The 19119-nt window shown below is 41.0% G+C and overlaps 1 protein-coding gene across 4 annotated transcripts in view; it reads left to right on the plus strand.

Moving 5' to 3' along the window:
• prkar1b (protein kinase, cAMP-dependent, regulatory, type I, beta) overlaps window positions 1-19119 on the plus strand; it is a 67941-nt gene that overhangs the window by 28956 nt on the left and 19866 nt on the right. For all 4 annotated transcript variants that reach the window (XM_085156825.1, XM_085156826.1, XM_085156829.1 and 1 more), the window contains 3 exons: window positions 10541-10602; window positions 14878-14924; window positions 17562-17720. In XM_085156825.1, the coding sequence (XP_085012951.1) occupies window positions 10541-10602; window positions 14878-14924; window positions 17562-17720 (268 nt within the window). The remainder of the gene's footprint in view (window positions 1-10540; window positions 10603-14877; window positions 14925-17561; window positions 17721-19119) is intronic.

Below are 19119 nucleotides of genomic sequence, written 5' to 3' on the forward strand. Positions count from 1 at the left end.
TTCATCTGAACACATTCGTAGGGTAAAAGTGGGCTTGTGGATGTCACTGTAGCAAGTGCTTGCCCCTGCTGTGTGGACATGATGTTCCTGCAACCCTTCAGTGCCTTTATAGCTCAGCCATTCCCAAAATACTGCCCACACACTGACCACCACATTGTGACAGAGCAGCCCAGCGCCTTACAGAAGAGGCTCAGTTGGCCCATGGCCTCCTATTGTATACATCCCGTCTGCTTTGTCTATGCTAGTGCGATAGATTCCAGTGCACAGGAACAGACAACGGTCTTGTTATAGTGTGTTAATTCTCCCATGACCTCTTCATTGGTTTGATGGTGTCACTCTCTTTGAGATTTATTTAGACTAGATGCACTTGGCCCATTTGCATGCTTGATAAGCTACAGTATGGGACATCTCATAGAGGTTGTTTAGCATAATTTAAGCCACAGTACAGTGGTTTATCTTTTTAGGAAATATTTTCCTCTGTCTTAAAATGTATTTTTTTTTGTACACAATGAGTACTTGAAAAGATCTGTTGCATGTCATCAATTTACAGCTTGCAAGACTGTATCTTGTATAGCAGTGTAAGGGCAGAAATGAAGACAAATCTGTATGTACAGTCCTGTAAAAAAGTACGACCCATGATTCAGTAGCTTTTAGAACTACCTTTAGCAGCAGTAACTTGATGCAACTGTTTTCTGTATGACTTTTTCAGTCTCTTACATTATTTTTGCCCACTCTTCTTTACAACATTGCCTCAATTCATTGAGGTTTGTGGGCATTCGTTCATGCAGAGCTCTCTTGCTACCGCATTTCAGTCCAGATGAGGTTTGAACTTTTAACTGTGCCATTTCAACATCATGATTTTTTCTTTTTCTTTTTTAGCCAAAATTATGTGATATCCTGTTGCATCACCCAATCTTGGCTTTAGCTGTCATATTTGACTCTACAATACTTTGGTATACAGAAGAGTTAGTGGTCAAATCAGTGACTGCAAGGTGCTCAGGTCCTGTGGCTGCAAAACAAGCCCATATCATCACTCCTCCACCACTGTGCTTTCTGTGGTTCAAAGTGTTTGTGTTGATATGTTGTGTTTGGTTTTTGCCAAACCTGATGCTGTGTATTATAATCGGGTATCTCAATTTTGGTCTTGTCTGTCCAAAGGACATTGTTCCAGAAGTTTTGCAGCTTTACAAACACAAGCTCTGCTGCAATGTTCTTTTTAGAGAGAGGAGGCTTTCTCTTGGAGATCCTCCAAACAGGCCATACTGTTCCATACATACAGTCTCTCTCTAATTGTACTGAGGCCTGTAGAGTCTGAGATGAGGCTCTTGGGATTTTTGCAGTTTCTCTTAGCTTTGCACGGTCTGACTTTTTACTGGGACGTCCACTCCTGGGAAGATTATGGTGCACACCTGAATGCTCCAGCGCAGCAAACTGCCAAAATGTCTGCTTTTATAGAGGTGCTCACATTTGCTGATGAACAGTTAATGACGTGCATTTGATTAACAGCATCTGGCTGCTACTTACCATGTTTATTCCCATGGAAGCAGTAACAGTGTACTTACAGCTTTGCATAGAGTTTAAAAAACTCTATGCAAAAAACTCTTTCTTTTTCACATGATTTTATTTGAGAGAGAGGAATAGAAGGAGAAAAACAGAGTATATCCGTTCCTAATACAGGAAAAATACTGATAATAAAAATTGAGAATGGTTCATACAATTTCCTGTCAATTTTCAGGACAGAATCCTAAACTGACAAATGTATTTATTGCTGATGTCAGCATCTACTCTCTCTCACTTTTGGGTTCCTTTAGTGTTGATAAATTCTAGGTTGAAAGAACATTTTGTATCTACTCCCTTGAATTTGGTGTTTTGATAACCAGAATGCTTCAAGCCAGAAAAGTTGGAATATTAATTTAGGGCATCAAGTAGAGTGCAGAAGAAACCCAATTTCAGCTGCTCCCATATTCACAAGGGGTCGCCACAGCGGGTCACTCCACATGTTTGATTTGGCAGATTTTTACACCAGATGCTCTTCCTGCCACAAAACCAAAGGGATTTGTGTCTCCTCCCAGGATTGAAATGGGGATCTTTTGCTTGGTAGGCAGATGTGTGAACCACTAAACTACAGTGCCACTACCAAGTGGAGGATATCAAGGATAATGAGTATTTCTGATTACACAGGATTTCCCTATTTGGAAGGTTTAGTGAAAAAAATGTGGTTCTCGTATCGAGTGAAGTGTTCTGTTTGTTTCTGGTTAATAATTGTCTAACATTTGTGCATTCCGTAGTTTTAGCGTATTATATACAAGTTGGTAGGTAGCTGCGCTTTTTACAGCTGGAAAGGCCTTACGTCAGTCAGATGTCAGCTAGTGAATGTCTCTCCTCTGAAGCACCCAGTGCACCATGACCTCACTGCCCATTGTGAAGGTAGATAATTATAACCACACACACACTATGGTAAACACCACAGTCCTTCAGTCCTTAGTAGTTCCTCCTTTACTTTTTTCCTCCTAGTGATCCTACTGATCTTGCTTAGGGCCCCCAGGTTGTTTTCAGAGTTTTGTCTCTACTTCATTCATGTGTTCGAGCACGTATATGTAATGTGCAATGTTGTGTAAACACCTCTCAGGTTTAAACCCCAACAAAGGACAGTTTGCATCCTGATCTGCTTCTCAAATGCTTATCTTGTTTTAGCTCTTGTCTTCTGCAAGGTGGGAGGGACAGAGGAAGGGGAGTGCGAAGGAGAGTGGAAAGGAAAAGACATGCCCGCAGGACAGCGGTGAGCCTTTTGATGTTAGGCAACATGTCAAGATTACATGTGCATGCGTGTATGTGTGTGAGTATTAGAGAAATGGCTCTTGGCTTCTCTGCAAAATGTATAGGGTTATTTTAGCTTTACACTGTATTATTTGTGTGCATTCAGTATAATTACTTGTGTCTGTGCACGCTGGGAGAGGAAAAGAGTACGGCTCACTCTCTCTCTTTCACTCATTCCAGTGACATTTACCCTGTAGACACATCAGAGAGGCAGAGGCTTAGTCCTGTCAGCACCTGATTCAGCCTGACCCTTTTTTCTCTTCAAGTGGAGGAAGAGCTCGCTTTTTCCTGCCCTGTGGCAATGAACAGAGAAAGGGGGCATTAGGCAGGTGTGAAAATCCAGTACTGAAAATGTGAATTGCACTGACAGGATGATGAAACTTAGTTAAAATAAGCAGGGGAGAAAATACGTTTTAATACAGTGTAGCAGGAGCTCAGTAGCCTAACTAGTATACTAAGAAAATGCAGGAAGGAAAAGAGAGAAAGGGCGAGGCAGCAGGGTTGGACAAGTTTGTGATGTTTTTAGGCTGACATCATGACTGCATCAGCAGGTGGTATGTGTTGGCTCATCAGGTATGCCTGCAAGACAGCCCGTCACATTTACACAGTACAATACACACAGTGGGCCATTAAGAGTTTGCCAGGAATTCTCTTCCAGTGCCACCAGAAAGCCAGCAATATAGTCAGAAATTTAATCGAATGCTAAGTTTTAATCAATTTTCTTAATCCAGCTCAGATTTGGAAAACAAGATGCAGTAAAGAAGGAGAAAAAGCATTTGATATCGGACTGCTACTTTCCCCTGGAAATCATTCAGCGTTTTCCTGTAATAAAATAAAAAAAAGTTACAATTATAAACTTTTTGAAGTTTGGGGCATAAATTAATGTTGAAGAAACAGCCAAAGTTATACATCCTATTTTCTCCTCACATCTTCCCATCAACTTCTTACTCTTTCTCCTAAGTCTGGTTCTTTCTTCCTCTGCCATGAAACACTGGCTCTCACCTTCCTGATGACAACCCGAGTGTGTATACCTTTGCTCTGTACGTGCTGGGAGAGAGAGCGTTTGAAGCAGCAGTAATGGAGGGGAAATGAGATTGCTCTACTTTTACACAATTATCACTCGTAGCTCTTAAGACCTTTGGAAATTCTCATTAAATAGGGTTTGTAAGCATGTATATGTGTATATGTTTGCATGTTTATTTAAAAACAAGTGTGTTAACAAGGTGTTGATTAAGCTTGGTCTGGTAGAAGTCCCAAGTTGTCTGGTACTCTCAATGCTTCTCAAAACTCATAAAGAAACTTGACTCTGTGGTTTCTCTCGCTAAACCTTCACATCGCTGTGCAAGAAGAAATAAGGTGAGAGGAAATAACTGGTGCTATTGTAGGTCCCAGGCATGTGAGAAGGTGATAAGGCCATATTGGTCCATCTGAAATGGACATCCACAGTCTGGCAGGGTTTAAGGCGCCAGTTACAGTTCAGTTAAACCTGATATTTTATCTGACTGACTCAATTATGTTCAAAGGTTTAAGGAAAGCTACTGTGTCTGTTAGACTTTTCCTCCAGACTGGCTTTTTGTCCCTGTTACTATAGTAACATGGGCTCTTACTTATTTGTTCGTTTTGTCATTTTTTTGTCAGTTGGGGGAATGACTGCTGAGGTCTAAAGTTGTATAAGGTGGATTTTACAGTAGTTTTCTCTTCTGTATCCTCGTTCTGTAACTGGTCTAATGCACAACTTCTGTTATACAAATGTAGTTTTCAATGGATTGGATCCAAAGCATGAGCAGTGCAGGTGCATGATGGCACTTTGTATATCACATCTTTGTCAAACACTCTGTGTAGTTTGCTCACTAGCCGAGTATGTTTTTGACAGTTCAGATTCAGAAACGTTTTGCTCTTATAAAGTATCATTGATGTTCAGTTTGTACTTCACCTACACTGTCAATAAATGTCAAATTGTGTAACATGTCTGAAAGTAAAAAGTAAACACAAGTAATTTAAATCATGTTGCCTTACCATGGCATTTGAGTACGTTTGAATTCACATAAATTGGATTTAGGAGCCGAAATACATGCTTAGACTTTAACAGTCTGTTTTCAACCCCTTCTTTTTTTTCTCTGAGGTGGTCCAATCAGTGCAGGGTGCATAAATGACAGTTTCCTTCATCAGCATTTCAGTAAAAGTCTGCAGGTCAACCAGATCACCAGCATAAATGCACTGGCCCTTAGGTGGTTAGATTCTCTAGTGTGTACATACTGGGACACGTTTAAGTTTTTAAGCAACAGGATGCATTCACGTTTACACCCCTTGTAAACCTGTGGAGCCAGGTGTGTGAGTTTAACACAGTGGACTCCCTCGCCTCTGTTGGTTTCCACTATTTAAATTGCACGCTATCTGAGTCTTCAAACCATGTGAATGTGAGACTGCACCAGATCTTTAAAATAAAAATATTAGTCTGTTAAATTGTATGGAGAAATTTTAAATGTTCTATTTTTTCAGTAGACCAATATTTTTTAGATCTGGAGTTTTAGAGAGCTGTACCAAATCCAAAGTCTAGTTGACTGTTAGAAAAAAATGAAGGTTTTCTCTCACCTGTCATCTGCCTTTGACATCCTCCTCTCCCACATTGTTGACCATCCCTAAGTGCTCATTGCCACTAGCCATGACCTGTTATGTCCATGCATGAATGGCCGGGACCACCTCTGTGCTGTGCTGCAAGGTTTCCGTGTGTACTCAGTTCCAATCATCCCAGTAGGTGTAAAATGTTGAAAAATTATTGTTAAAATTGCAGTGGAAATGTTCAACATTGCATATCATTTTATGTTTAAGTATTATAGCTTTAAATTTAATATACACTTACATACTATACTACTTATAGTGTAACTTTTATACTATAAATAGAATAAAATCTTTGAGTATGTTTAGCCTGCTCTTGTACTGCCATTCATTACACTTTTGATTTGGTTGGAGGGGATATCTGTGGTTTGTTTTGATCAAATAAGACACAGTTTCCTTAGGAGTCTCAAGGCCAGTGTGAAGAAATTGGCAGCAGCTGGCATGACCGGGTTCTTCCACTTGCTGGTGGTGCTTCGTGATGAATAAGGGAGCGTGCTTGGAGCTTTTATGTCATAAATATTCTCCTTGAATGCTTCATTGCTTTATGATTAATCCTTCCTCATCTCTTCCTTTTTTTTTTTATCTCTCATTCACTCTCTCATACTGTTGCTTGTTGTCAGGGAATGTGCTTTCATGTTGATGTAATTACAGATGAACTGTACTTTTTTTTAAAGAAGTAATTGTGTCAAAGGTAATGGAGCTCACTGGTTGTGAGCTCTTGTTTTAAGGCGAGGAACGCTGGCTGTCTGTGCCTAACATTAAATGTCACACTGCTTAGTCAGCCTCACAGAGCGGTTTTCTAGCTTATTATGGTGTTTATAAAACTTAAATTTTACATGCATATGATCATATTTGTGAATATCCTGCTTTACACATCATCCTGACTGTTGGCTGAGCTGCCAACTCAGAGCAGTTGTGTGTATTATTCTAAGCAACCTGCCCCTTAGTGTTTTAATTTCTGTTGACTAGTATGTATGCAGCATACATTCTTTACTTTACTTTACTTTGTTGTCCCTGAAGAAGAAATTTGTTCTGGACTCCAAATTGCAGACAGTACAGCCATATAACCTGAATAATGATGTTGGCATTGTCTCTGGTGCATTTCCATCTCACTGCTTTCACTTGCATCTTAGTGGCTGTAACATGTCTTACCATAGGAAGTCATTTTTTAACTTTCATTGCCAGTGTACATTTGGTGTGACTCCAGATCATTGCTTATATAATGGAAATGATTAGACTCGCAAAACAAAGACTATTGTTTTGGTTTGCCAGAGTCAGCAGTCTGAATTACTATCAACTGTGGCAGTGGAAATTAATCCTTCAAGCACTTACGGCATGAATGCTGCAACAGTCAAACCAGTGGCACATTGCTGCCAAGCTGAGATGCAACTTGGAGCAGGGAAGTTCCCGTATGTGGTGGAGTTGTTGATTATTTCAGATATTGCAAAACCTCTCCTACCCAGACAAAGAGCATACTAGATGGGCACCCCATTAAGGACTTGTGTAACTCAACATTCTGCGGCCCATTAAGAAACACAAAGACGTGGCGGCATGCCGTGCCCCTAAAGAGGCCTTTGGTGTTAATGGTATAATGGCAGCGCTGTGTGTTGATGTAGTAATGTAAAGATAAGATGTCTGCTGCTGAACAAATAAACATTTGGGCTGTAGAAGAGATTAAAAAGGAGGGAAGAGGAGAGCGAAGAGGGAGTCTGTCATTGTCAACCTGTAAGAACAACAAGCAGTCCAGCTGCAACAAGGAGCGCTTAATTTTATTTTATTAATGACTGAATCCCTCCAAGCTAACCACATTTTTATGGGTGTTTGAGAACAATAATAGGCTGTTGCTGAACTTTTGAGGGCATGTCTGAGGGTGAAGGAGCGCAAAACCTTTTCCTGTCACAACTGCATGTACAGTACACAGTACATGCATGAATTCACATGCTCAATGTGCGTACATGTTGCAACCTTTCACATTCAGCGCAACACAGCTTAATGCAGGCTGTTAGATAAAAGTGCTGATCTGTTGGCCTTAGCGGTCCCTGCTTTGAACTTGAACTGCTGCTTTATTTTTATGCTCACATTATTCCACAGGTGTCATCTCCACCTGCTTCTGGCACTACAAACAGACACATATGGGCAATGTGCCGTCCATGTGATGTCAGCTGCATATGATTTGTGTGTGTGTTTGGACATATGGTAAAAATTCAGATGAGATCAAACTAATGTGACAGTGTTACCAGCGTAATTAACATCTGGGTTTTTACATGAATGAAATTTTTGGTCTGTTTTAACACTGTACACATGGATGAGTGAATGATTATCCATGTGTGTGTGTTTTAAGGAAGAATCTCCACATAGCTCAACCATGACAGAAGCTTTGTCTCCCTCCATTGGGTGGAGGTGAGCTTCCTAGGCCCGTCACAGTCTGCAGGGTCTCTTTCTGCCTCTTTCTCCTTCTATCTGTCTCTGTCAGAACAGCACACTCATTGTTAGTGGGGTTGCTCTGCCTTTTCATAAGGTCAGAGGGGCTACAGGTAGCGGAAAGGACAAGATTAATCACTTCATTTGAGACACGCAGAGAGGGGGTGATAGACCGAGAGATGGGGAAATGGGTGGGGCAGCAAGAGAATTACAAGGAAGAAAGGGGTAACTGAGATGGGAAAAAACCGAGCAGGAACCGACATGGACGAAGAAAGGGAAAGAGAGACGGGTAGAGACAAGGGGAAGTAATTACCTCCATATGCATCTTTGTTGTGCTCACTGATGTATGTACTGAGTGGATGGAGAGAGGCGGTCAAGTGTAATTAGGTAAACTCAAGTTTACTGCCTTTGATCCTCTTGCTGTGGCAGTGTGGGCCAGTCTTGGCCATCCTCCTTAGCCGTGCCCCGTGTGATCAACAACGCATCACCACCACCACAGCTGAATGTAACCATGATGCCACTTATGTCTACTTTATGTGCCTAGTTTTGTCAAAACATAAAAAGATCTGAGTTTTGAGTACTTCCAGCACTTTCTCCTGGTTTTCTCAATGTTTTCTCACTTAATGCCTCTAAATTGGTCTACACTGTTAAACCTGGCATTTTCCAAAGTAATTATTTTCATAAGCCACACAATATAAATTGCACATAACCTCAAACCAACTGCTCAAAAGCTCCCTGAATAAACACAGTCCACGCCAAGCACAGGTGGCCACAGATGCAAGGAGAGTTGAGGGCACTCGTGCAGATGTTGACTGACTAATCATCATCATCAAAGCGTTTGAGCGAGCGTGTCACGTCACAGTGCCAGTATGCAAGTGTTCATCAGAAAGGACTCTGTATAAATATGTTGTTGCATTGTATTAATGGGCAAATTACACAACTGTGTGTCTGTGAGTGGATTGGTTGCATGCGTCATTATGGTGTAGGGGTGTGTGGCATCCTTTAGTTGTGCGTGCAGACTTCAAAGAGTAAGTGTGTTATTTGAATGTGTGTTTGCTGCTTGTCCTCAAGTATGCGTGAGTCAGTGGCCAGCTGCAACGCACCGAGCCTACCTGTGGGTGAAGTTGGCCCAAATCCATCTTCTTAAGTCTGCTTTTTATTCAGTGTCACATAACAAATACCAGCCAGGTCCATTCACTTCCAAACCACTCAATAACATCCTCAGATCTCTCCTCAACACCTGTTGACCTATGTTACTTTCTTTTTTCTTCTTAAAATGGCAAAGTTTATGCAAAGCAACATTTTTTTAATGTTTGCAGTGTGCTGTAAGTTTGGCTATGTAAGCCTTTTCATTTCCAAGTACTACGTAGTCTTGTGCACTGTTAGGAGTGCACACTTATTCAACACCCACACATAATTTTGCGCAAACCTGTGTGTTTTCATAGGCAGTGTTCCACTCAGATGCAGACAGACCGGCTCAAGTGCACACATTCAGTGACACACACACACACACACACACACACAAAAACATAACTGAGAATGGGCTCTGACTTGTTCCACATTCACTCAGCAGGTCTTGTATGTCTTTGATATGCCTGACCCTCTTTTATTGTTTTCTTTTTTTCCCTATATTTCTCTATGAGAGGGGTGGTATGCAACTGATTAGATAGATAAATATACCCCGAAGGTGTGAGGCAGGCAGAGAGGAGGAGAGGAAGGATACTTAGTTTTCTCTTGTCCCGACACATCCCTGCAGTGGAGCTCTAATCTTTTGCGGCTTCATGCATTTAAACAGCCTGATTAGCAACAGTCTAACAGGCGCTTTCCCTGGTGGGCTGAAACAGAAATTAAGTGCTTAGACACAGCCATCACTTTGTTTGTTTTCTCAGTGCCTCTAAAGGAAGATACACTCTGAGATATGGGCTTTGATCATGGGCTGAAACAAAACAGTCATTGTTAAGCCTGCGCACAGTACCGGTCCAATGTAAAGAGGCAGATGGGGCTGAAATGTTTTAATTCTTATATGTGATGATAATATTCTGATGTGTTTAGTATTTCTATTTAACAAAAATAAACACCAGTAGTAACAGAGTAGTAACAATTGCAATGAACAATTTCAAAAATGGAGAGTGAAAAAAAGTACAATATTGTAGACTGATGATAAAATAAACTGTGGTTGGTTTGTTGGACTAAACTGTGTTATAACTGGCATAAATGTGTTCTTTATGATGGCACTAAGTAGAAATAATGGGTGTGTGGCTGGATATGGATGAGGACAAAGAAATCAGTTGTGTACACATTCAGATTGATGTGTCTTGTGCAAGCTTCTCCCTCTGTGTGTGTGTGTGTGTGTGTGTGTGTGTGTGTGTGTGTGTGTGTGTGTGTGTGTGTGTGTGTGTGTGTGTGTGTGTGTGAGTGTGTGTGAGTGTGTGTTTGAGTGTGTATTGGGGTCACCCAGAGTTCCCATGCTTGTCTCTTTGGCCTTGTCTGCCTGTTGATCGAGTTTGCAAAGTGATGACAGCTACTGTCTTTCCCATAATGCCAGTCCTACACAAAAATTCTTGTGTTTACTGTATATTTGTGCATGAAACTCAGCAAACAATTCAGAAAACTGGTGGGATAATATAACATAATAGCAGGTATGCGTTATTAACTCTATCTCTTTTCCTTTCTCTTTGTCTTCCAGTGACATATTTGATGCCATGTTCCCAGTCACCCATATTGCAGGGGAAACAGTTATCCAGCAAGGTTTGTATGAATATTTGTTGAGGTGAAGATTAAAGTCAGCCTGCTGACCAAATCCAACTTGGTTTACGTACTTAATTATAGCAGGAATATGTGACTGTTTATTTTCCTCTGGTGAACAAAAACAATCCTTAAATCCTAATCAAAAAGATTCAATTTGAAACCTAAATGGTTTTTAGCGTCATAACTTGCACTCAGAGGTGCTCCACTCAACAAGGTTCTGGAAGCATTCCTCGGAGATTTGGGGACATACTGACATGATGGCATCACACAGTTGCTGCAGATTGTCATCCCTGTTGAAAATCTCCCATGACAACACATCTGAAAGGTGTGCTACCTAAATTCTGACCCTACTGCTGTGTGTCGCAGCAGAGATCGGTAGTCATCAGACCAGGTAACATTTTTATAATCTTCTGTTTTTGTTGAGCCTGTGGTAATTGTAGCCTCAGTTTCCTCTGCTGTTGCAGTCCATCATAGATGCTCTTCTGCATACTTTTGTTGTAATGAGCGGTTATTTGAGTTACCATTGCCTTCCCATAACCTTGAAGCAGTCTAGCAATTTTCCTCTAATCTCTGGCCTCAGCAAGGCATTTTCAACTGCTGCTCACACATCATAGATGGTTCAGCTGGAAAATTCCAGTAGATCTGCAGCTTTAGACAACCCTGAGCAGATGGACAGGTATACCTAATAAATGTGTATTATGGCCATGTGTACCTATTCACAAGCTGTAAAAGGTCTGAAAAGAGAAGCCAGTGCAAAGGTGCCTCAAGTCTACATTCTTTCTAATGGCCAGCAGTGGTATAGAACACTTGTATAGAAGTCCATGGAAAGAACACCCTTATTGCTCACTTGACCTTTGACCTTAGTAAACACTTATCGAATGTATTTCTTAGTCTTACTGAATGATGTTCATTTCATTCATTCTGGTCCCAAGTACAGTAGAAATGATAATGGAACAGGCTGTGCTTCAGGGTGGCGTTACCTTGCACTCTCAAATTCAACTCTTGCTTGTTATATCTGGTTTCAAAGCACTAGAATTTAAACAGCCAAAACGCTCAGCTCAAGGCTTCAAGGTTAACCATTTGGTGATGTCATAGTGGTTGTAGCCATCTTTGACACACTGGAATGCTCTGCCATGGTCATGAGTTACATCATCTTGATGGACTTAGCCACTTTAATGGAAAGGAAACAATTAAAGTGCTATTCTCACTGATTACCTTCGATGACTTTATCTTAAAGAATACTACAATTGTGCTGCAACCCCTGTTTTTTTTTTCCTCTCTGCCACTCCTACATTCCCTCCTGTTTCCTCTCATTGCCTCATTCAAACATTCCCCTCAGTCTGCACCAGATGCCAGGTCTTTCTCCTCTGCCTAACTGCAGTCATGAAAACCTTTAGTCTAGGCATCCCTGGACTTTGACAGAACACAGATCAACAAGTCCAGACTGTATTTTTCCAGCGCTCCTCCACACAAGCTCCTATCAAACACAGAAGTGGACACATTTAATCACATATTTAAAACACTGAAAACAAACATTCTCTCACACAAATTCCCAGTTCTAGATAATATTATGTTCACACCTGCTCAGAAAAACATAGTTTACATGTGTGGAGCATGCCTTACAAACACACACTCATACAGACACTAGGTGCAGGAAAACTGTCAGTGCTAGACAAACACTCCCTCAGTCTCTCCCACCTTCTCTGAAGACAACACCCAGGAGTATATCAGTCCTAATTTGGTGATAATAAGTCTAGCTAACTTTTCTGGGGGCCCTAGTCCCAGTCCCAGACAGTCCATTGTTATATACACTATAGAGTGTGGTATACACTATATGCAGTGCTGATGTCATTGCTAACGTCTGGACTACTGTACTGCATCAAGAAACCAACCATGCCACTGACCACTCACACACTGTTTAGACACAACTGGGAGTTATTGACTGTAAGGTTTGAGTGGGATTTAAACAGGAGGTGATTTACTGTATTATAACATGCAAAATGTAGCATAGAGCTATTTTCATTGTAATATATTGCTTATAGAGAAGTTCATCCGCTGTTCCTGACATAAACTGTTTCAGTTAATAGTAGTAATAGTAATAGTTTTCAGCACTGATTTTTGTTCTGTTTGTCAGCAAGATTATGCAAAGACTATGATGAAACTTGGCATAAAAGTAGAAGTCGATCAAAGAAAGATGGCATTAAAATTTGAATCAAATCCAGATCACTTTCTTTAAAAATGCAGAATAGCAGTATTGCCCTTGGTGCCCTACTAATTTTATATGAGTAAAAAAAAAATATTCGAAGATGAAATTAACTTGATGATGGACATGTTTACTTTAATGCTGACATTGTGTTTACAAAGCACCTGACAGACTGAGGATGCAACCAGCGTTGTCCTTTTCGAGTCACAGCATAACACCTAAAATAGCTTGTATTGAAACAAAGCCTGTGTGTGTGTGTGTGTGTGAGTGTGTCTCTGTGTGTGTGCATTATGGTCAAATATTTGCTTGCACTCACAGAGGGATTGGAAATGATGCAAAACAAAGGATTGGGCACCAAAGTGATAAAAGACAGGAAGAGCAGGAGAAAAGAAAGACACAGTGAGAGGGAACTGAAAGACCGATAGATGAGATGAAAGAGAGAGACAGAGACAGACAGAGGGAGATAGCCAAGGGCCAGGTTGCAGCAGGTTGTGAGTAGGTGTATGTATGTGTATGTGTGTGTCTGAGGTTTCCACTGGGACAGACCTTCAGATAGACAAGGAGCGTTTTGTGTGACAAATAGAGCTGTATGATTAACGAGCCCCCTCCACTCAGTATTAATTAGCCGTGTGAACTCCTGTGAACTTTACTCACGGGTGCTCTAAGCCTTTCAACTCTTTAGGTGAACATGCACACAGAAACACAAGCACACACACATACAACCTCACTTTGTATCTGCTAAATGCACACAAATGCATACTTGTGTCATCAGGACTCATGCATCATTACCTGTATGTACCTCTGAATGGATTTGCATTTGCAGTTTGGAGTTGCGGGGAGAGATTTGCGCTGCTCATGTTTGTGGCTGTCAGTCCTCTTTAATAATTTCCCCTAAACCCTATGTAATGGATAGCATAATTAAAGGAACACTTGCCATTTTTTAGCCTTATCTCCAGACTAGATGCTTTTAACGGACATTAACCATCCGGATCCCATGACTCGCTTCGAGGGTTATTGTTCGCTTTGAAATCCCACCAACTTATGTCAGTGACACAACATCAGACCAGACAGCACATTTAGTTCCAAGCTTTGTAAATATAACAAACAGTATTCTTTAATATAAGGAACTAAATAAATTAAGCTGCTGCCTGTGGTTGGTTGCTATACTATGGATCTCTGTTCTTTACACTTCAGAAGGATCTAGCTATGCATGCTCAGACACTTCGGTTTCAGAGCTTGCATTATTAAGCCACCCAAGAACCAGTAATGAACACTGCAGCAGTTGCACTCTTCTGCTTGTGAGAGCCTTATATCACAAATATATTGGCAAGCCCAGTGAAATATGTGTTCTGGAGAAGGCAGTAGCACTTTTGACGCTGGGTGTGCCCTGAAGCTTGAAGTAGGTAATTTATGAAGATCTGAACAAAAATAACATCCAGACAAAAACCCAACAGTTTCTTTTCTTTCTTTTTTTTGTTTCTTTGGCTTTTCGAAGAGGGCCCAGAACCAAACAGAGACATTCCAGGATTCACAAATCCCCAAAGTTTCTCAATTTATTTTGTGCCCCAGTTCATGTGAATTGGCTTCAAAAATACTTTAATCCCATAATGCTTCAATTTTAGTTTAAAGTTTCTTGATGGAGTTTTTAAACCTCTTTGAACACTACTTTTTTATGAATATGCTCTCTTTTTCTTTATTTGTGTTCATGCACAAGGACGCTCACAAGCGAAGTGTCACACTTAATTGCAGGGGACGATAATGATGATAGAGATGGAGAGAAGATTGCATGCTAGTAAGCAGTTTTAAGAGGCTTATCTTTTTTTTTTATGAAGCAATGTGTTTGTTTGGCCTCAAGGATACATTCTTGAAGTACATAACTATATTTGTTTACAAGAAAACATTATAGGGGCACCTTTTACTGGTTAAAAAGTCCACATTTGAGAAATAAACAGGAGGTGAAAGTAAAAGAGGAAAAAAAGCAAGTAAAGGAAGCTTTCTAAATGGTTTAAAGCTAGCAGGTATTGATGTCTTATCTGTGCTCACCTGTGTTTCTCCTCCTCTCTCCCCTCTAGGTGATGAAGGAGACAACTTCTATGTGATTGACCAAGGCGAAGTGGACGTAAGTGGGTCAGAGCACATTTAGAGTACACTCTTACTTGTACTTTGAATGAGTCAAAGCAAAATATTTAAATTAAAGGGGATTCCAGTATGGTTTTATTTACTGTCTCATGTGTAGTCTATAAGAAGGATTGTGACTCAGTAGAAAAACCCAGCCGCCTTCACTCACATAGAGATAAAATTTCCTTCTAACAATGGGCAGGTTGTAGGATTGCCCCTATGTTTTGTTCTCTTCAAAGGTCTCTTCCACTCTGATGACAATCTGTGCACTGCTATAGATTTGAACTGGCTGTGAGAGGCACACAAACTGAGAGATCTTTTGTCTTAGCAAGCCTTACACAGAGCGATAGAGTTAAATGGAGGGAGATAAAACAGAAGCTAGTTAAACAGGAAGTGACCTTATCAGCTTACAACAGTGAGCACAGAGACAGTGGGCAAGAGGAGAGAAGCAGGTTGGCAAGCTTGGCTGAAGTTTGACCCACCTGAGCAGGAAGAAGTAAGTGTAGGAGTAGTGAGATGGTGCCTTGATAGAAAGATGGTGTAGCAATGAACTCTCAGAAAGTGAATTGTCAAATATCATTTGATAAGTTGTGGGGTTCTTTTTAGAGTCCTGTGTAAGAGTAAGGATCCATGGTTGTTTATGTAGTTCAAGATTATATTCACGTTAGATACAAAGATAGATGGTAATATCTGGAAAAACTCAAAAATCTGTCTACAACAATCAAGACAAAGTTTGCCTGTTTAATCTTATAAAGTTCCCTCTTCTCAAAATTTCTTAATTCTGATCTGATCTAAGTCCACATCTGCATCTGCTCAGTCTGTGCATTTTATTTTGTTCTGCCGGAGGTCGTCTCCTCTGGACTGACACCACACGCTCCCAAAGCCAGGACCCTGTCACCCTGCACTCCTACCCTCAACCTCACCCCTGTCCAAACCTCGTGTTCATTTGTGTCGCCTTCACCTCATCACCATCGCGCCATCCACCCCTCTATCTCTACAGACAGCTGCTGCCTCCCAGCCAAAACCCAGGCGCTAAACTGCGTCAAGATCAGTGCCGAGGTTATTAAAGTGTGGAGATGTCTCTCATTAAGCTGGGGTGTAAATCTGCCAGCATCCCATAAACTGCCTGAACGCTGACAACCACTGCCACTACTGTAAACACCCCTCCATGTCTGCACTCAAATCTCCTTACTTACGGCCTGTATTTATATGGGTGCACCGCTAAAGAAATTACAGCTTTCATGCCAAAATGTAAGATGATCTTATCAGGGCAAAGAAATGGTAGCTATAATTAAATATTGATAGTTGCTTAATCACAATTATTTGGGTAATCGTTGAAATTACTTACCTTAACAGTCATTTTAAAGGAAAGCTTATTTTATTTTATAGTGGATTTGGCAATGAAATTAATTACATCATGCCAAACAGAGATGCAGATTTTTTGTTGCACCTACCTGTATGGGCAGCAGGCTTGTACAAAGAAATAAACTCATGACTCATCTAACCCTTCCAGTAATTTTGATTCATTGGTTCATTAATTATTCACAGGCACATGCGATTTGCTCTCGCAAAATTCACTTATTGTGAGAGACAGCATACAGCATGTTAATCAAGACTTTTCTGTTCTGTCATCTTAGCCCTGACTGGAAGTAACTTCACTCTTGCTCCCGTTCAAGTATTAAAGCAGCTCTGTCTATCTGGGATTTGCAACAGAGTGTTCATGAAACTTTATGACACCATATGTATAAAAGTGAGGATGAAACAGTGACTCATAGGTCAGGAGATACCTGAGGACTGGACTGTTAAAAGGCCTGTATGCTACCTGTATGCTCTGATGTAACTCTTTCTCAGCGTTCATTTAATTGCTCTTCTAGGCTTGACGTAACCAAAGTCAGCACTCTGCATCTCTTTGAAGCCATGCCACTGTATAGTGAAGGATGAGTCCCCTGTGGTCTACTCGGAGCATGAATAATGGCCTGCAACAATTCTGGCAATTCACAACAACCACCAGAGAGGAATAAACCCTGCTTCCCTCTGCCTCTCTCTGTGTTATTAAGTCAACAAGATAGTGGATAGTGTGTCGACAGCTGAAACCGTAACAGCCCTAGAGACAGCCTGAATGAATCTCACTGAGGTTGCATTGTCTGTAGAGCTACAGTGGTTGATCTCAGTAGAGCTGTGCATGTGTGTTCCTGCACATGTAAGTGATGAAGCATCATGAGAATGTGTGTTTCAGATGACACACAGCCCGAGCAAATCCACACAGCTTTCCGACCTCCCATCACTTCCAAATCACAGGGATGACTCTAACAAGACAAGACAAAGAAAATAAAAGGGATTGATGGAGAGATGGTAGGGATAGAGGGCATTTTAGAGGGTCTCATCTGAGGGCTTAGTGGGGATCAAATACTTAGGGACAAGCCTAGTGAGAAAATCAAACAGCCCGGAAACTGAAGGGGGATGGGGGAATGGTGGGCCAAGTGTTGGATAAAGTGTCTTTGGATGGGTAGCTGAAATAGCAGAAAGTTTTAAATTCCTACCTCAAAACAGCTGTACCCAGAAAATGTTTGTATTCTTCAGAAGCATCCCATCTTATATATGACCCTCTTTATAAATGTTGCTATTGTTCTGTCTGCAGGTGTATGTGAATGGTGAGTGGGTGACCAGTATTGGAGAAGGAGGTAGTTTTGGAGAGCTGGCCCTCATCTACGGGACTCCTAGAGCTGCCACCGTCAAGGCCAAAACAGACCTGAAACTGTGGGGCATTGACAGAGACAGCTACCGACGCATCCTCATGGTATGAACTTCGTCATGATGACTCTCAGTATTTCTGTAAACTCCATGGTAACAATATGCAAGAGGCTGGTTTGTAGCAACCATACATTGCAAAACTTGATGGGTAAATTGCTTCCACTGTGCACACAGCAGTACAGCTGTATATTTTTTTCCGTGGCTGTACTGTGGTGGTGTAGGTTCAGAAAAGCTTCCAACCTGCTGATGATTATAAATTAGCTGTAGGTGCAGATGTGCGAATGTACGGTTGTCTGTCTTTCTTTGCGTTTCCCTGTGATGGAGTCGGATCTGCCTTGGCTGTGCACTGCCTCTTGCTCTACATCAGCTGGGATAGGCTCCAGCTCTCCTGATTCCCCTAGTTAGATAAGTGGCTAAGAAACAGGATGGAGACCTGAATATCTTCTTTCTTGTGAGTGAAATTACAGTATGACAGTTTTGGGACACAAAGTGCTTGCTATGGTTCTTCGTAGTGTAATGCTTTACACATTTGACTAACAAGCTAAAGACACTTGGTTTGATCACACAGCCCTTAAGGGTTGTGGTTAGGCCGGCTAGCCAGTGCAAAAACTCTGCCAAATCAAACATATGGAGCTGATAGGGTGACCCCCTTTTGTATAAGGGCCAAAAGTTTCTTCTTCTTTACGTGACGAAAAGTTACTCTCTTGATTACTAAAATAGATATACTGGCTACCTATAAATGTATGCATTTGAGCACTATGGAAATTTCTGTATTATATAATTAAAGAGGAATGCTATTACTCCGTTTTGGGCATTTTAACAGTAGTAGACAAATAACCAAAGGGGTTCTAGGTCTGTAGAGCTTGTTATTTGTAGGTAGGTAGGTATTTAAATATATTTAACCCATGAATTGGAAAAGATAAGCTATCATAATTTTATGGTATATTTGAAAATATTAAACATTAAAACAAATCCACACTATGACACTGTAGACAAATAATATCTACATCCCATTAGTAGACTCTCTACGGTCATCAATCATAGTCCTCTGCTTGCAGTATTTCCTCCCAGTCAACCACTTAAGGCTCCTTAAGCACTTAAGACATTTGCTTTCTTTTTTATACTCCAAATACGCTTTAACACACAGAGGAGTGTATCCTCCCATTTTAATTCGTCTAGATCTCTTCTTAGATGAAGAAAGCCAAAAGTGGGGAGGGAGTGAGAAGAGGAGTAAAAAAAAGTCAATATTAATGCCTCCTTTTGCACTTCCCACTCCGGGAGCTTATCTAGCAGGAATGTCGAAATGTTTAAACTGGAAACACAAGGAACTGTGCCCTTGCCCTCATCCTTGCTCATAAGTGCACACGCACACACGCGCACGCACACACACACACACACACACACACACACACACACACACACACACACACACGCACACACGCACG

This window comes from Neolamprologus multifasciatus, chromosome 4, assembly GCF_963576455.1.
Source record: "Neolamprologus multifasciatus chromosome 4, fNeoMul1.2, whole genome shotgun sequence".
Taxonomy (NCBI): domain Eukaryota; kingdom Metazoa; phylum Chordata; class Actinopteri; order Cichliformes; family Cichlidae; genus Neolamprologus; species Neolamprologus multifasciatus.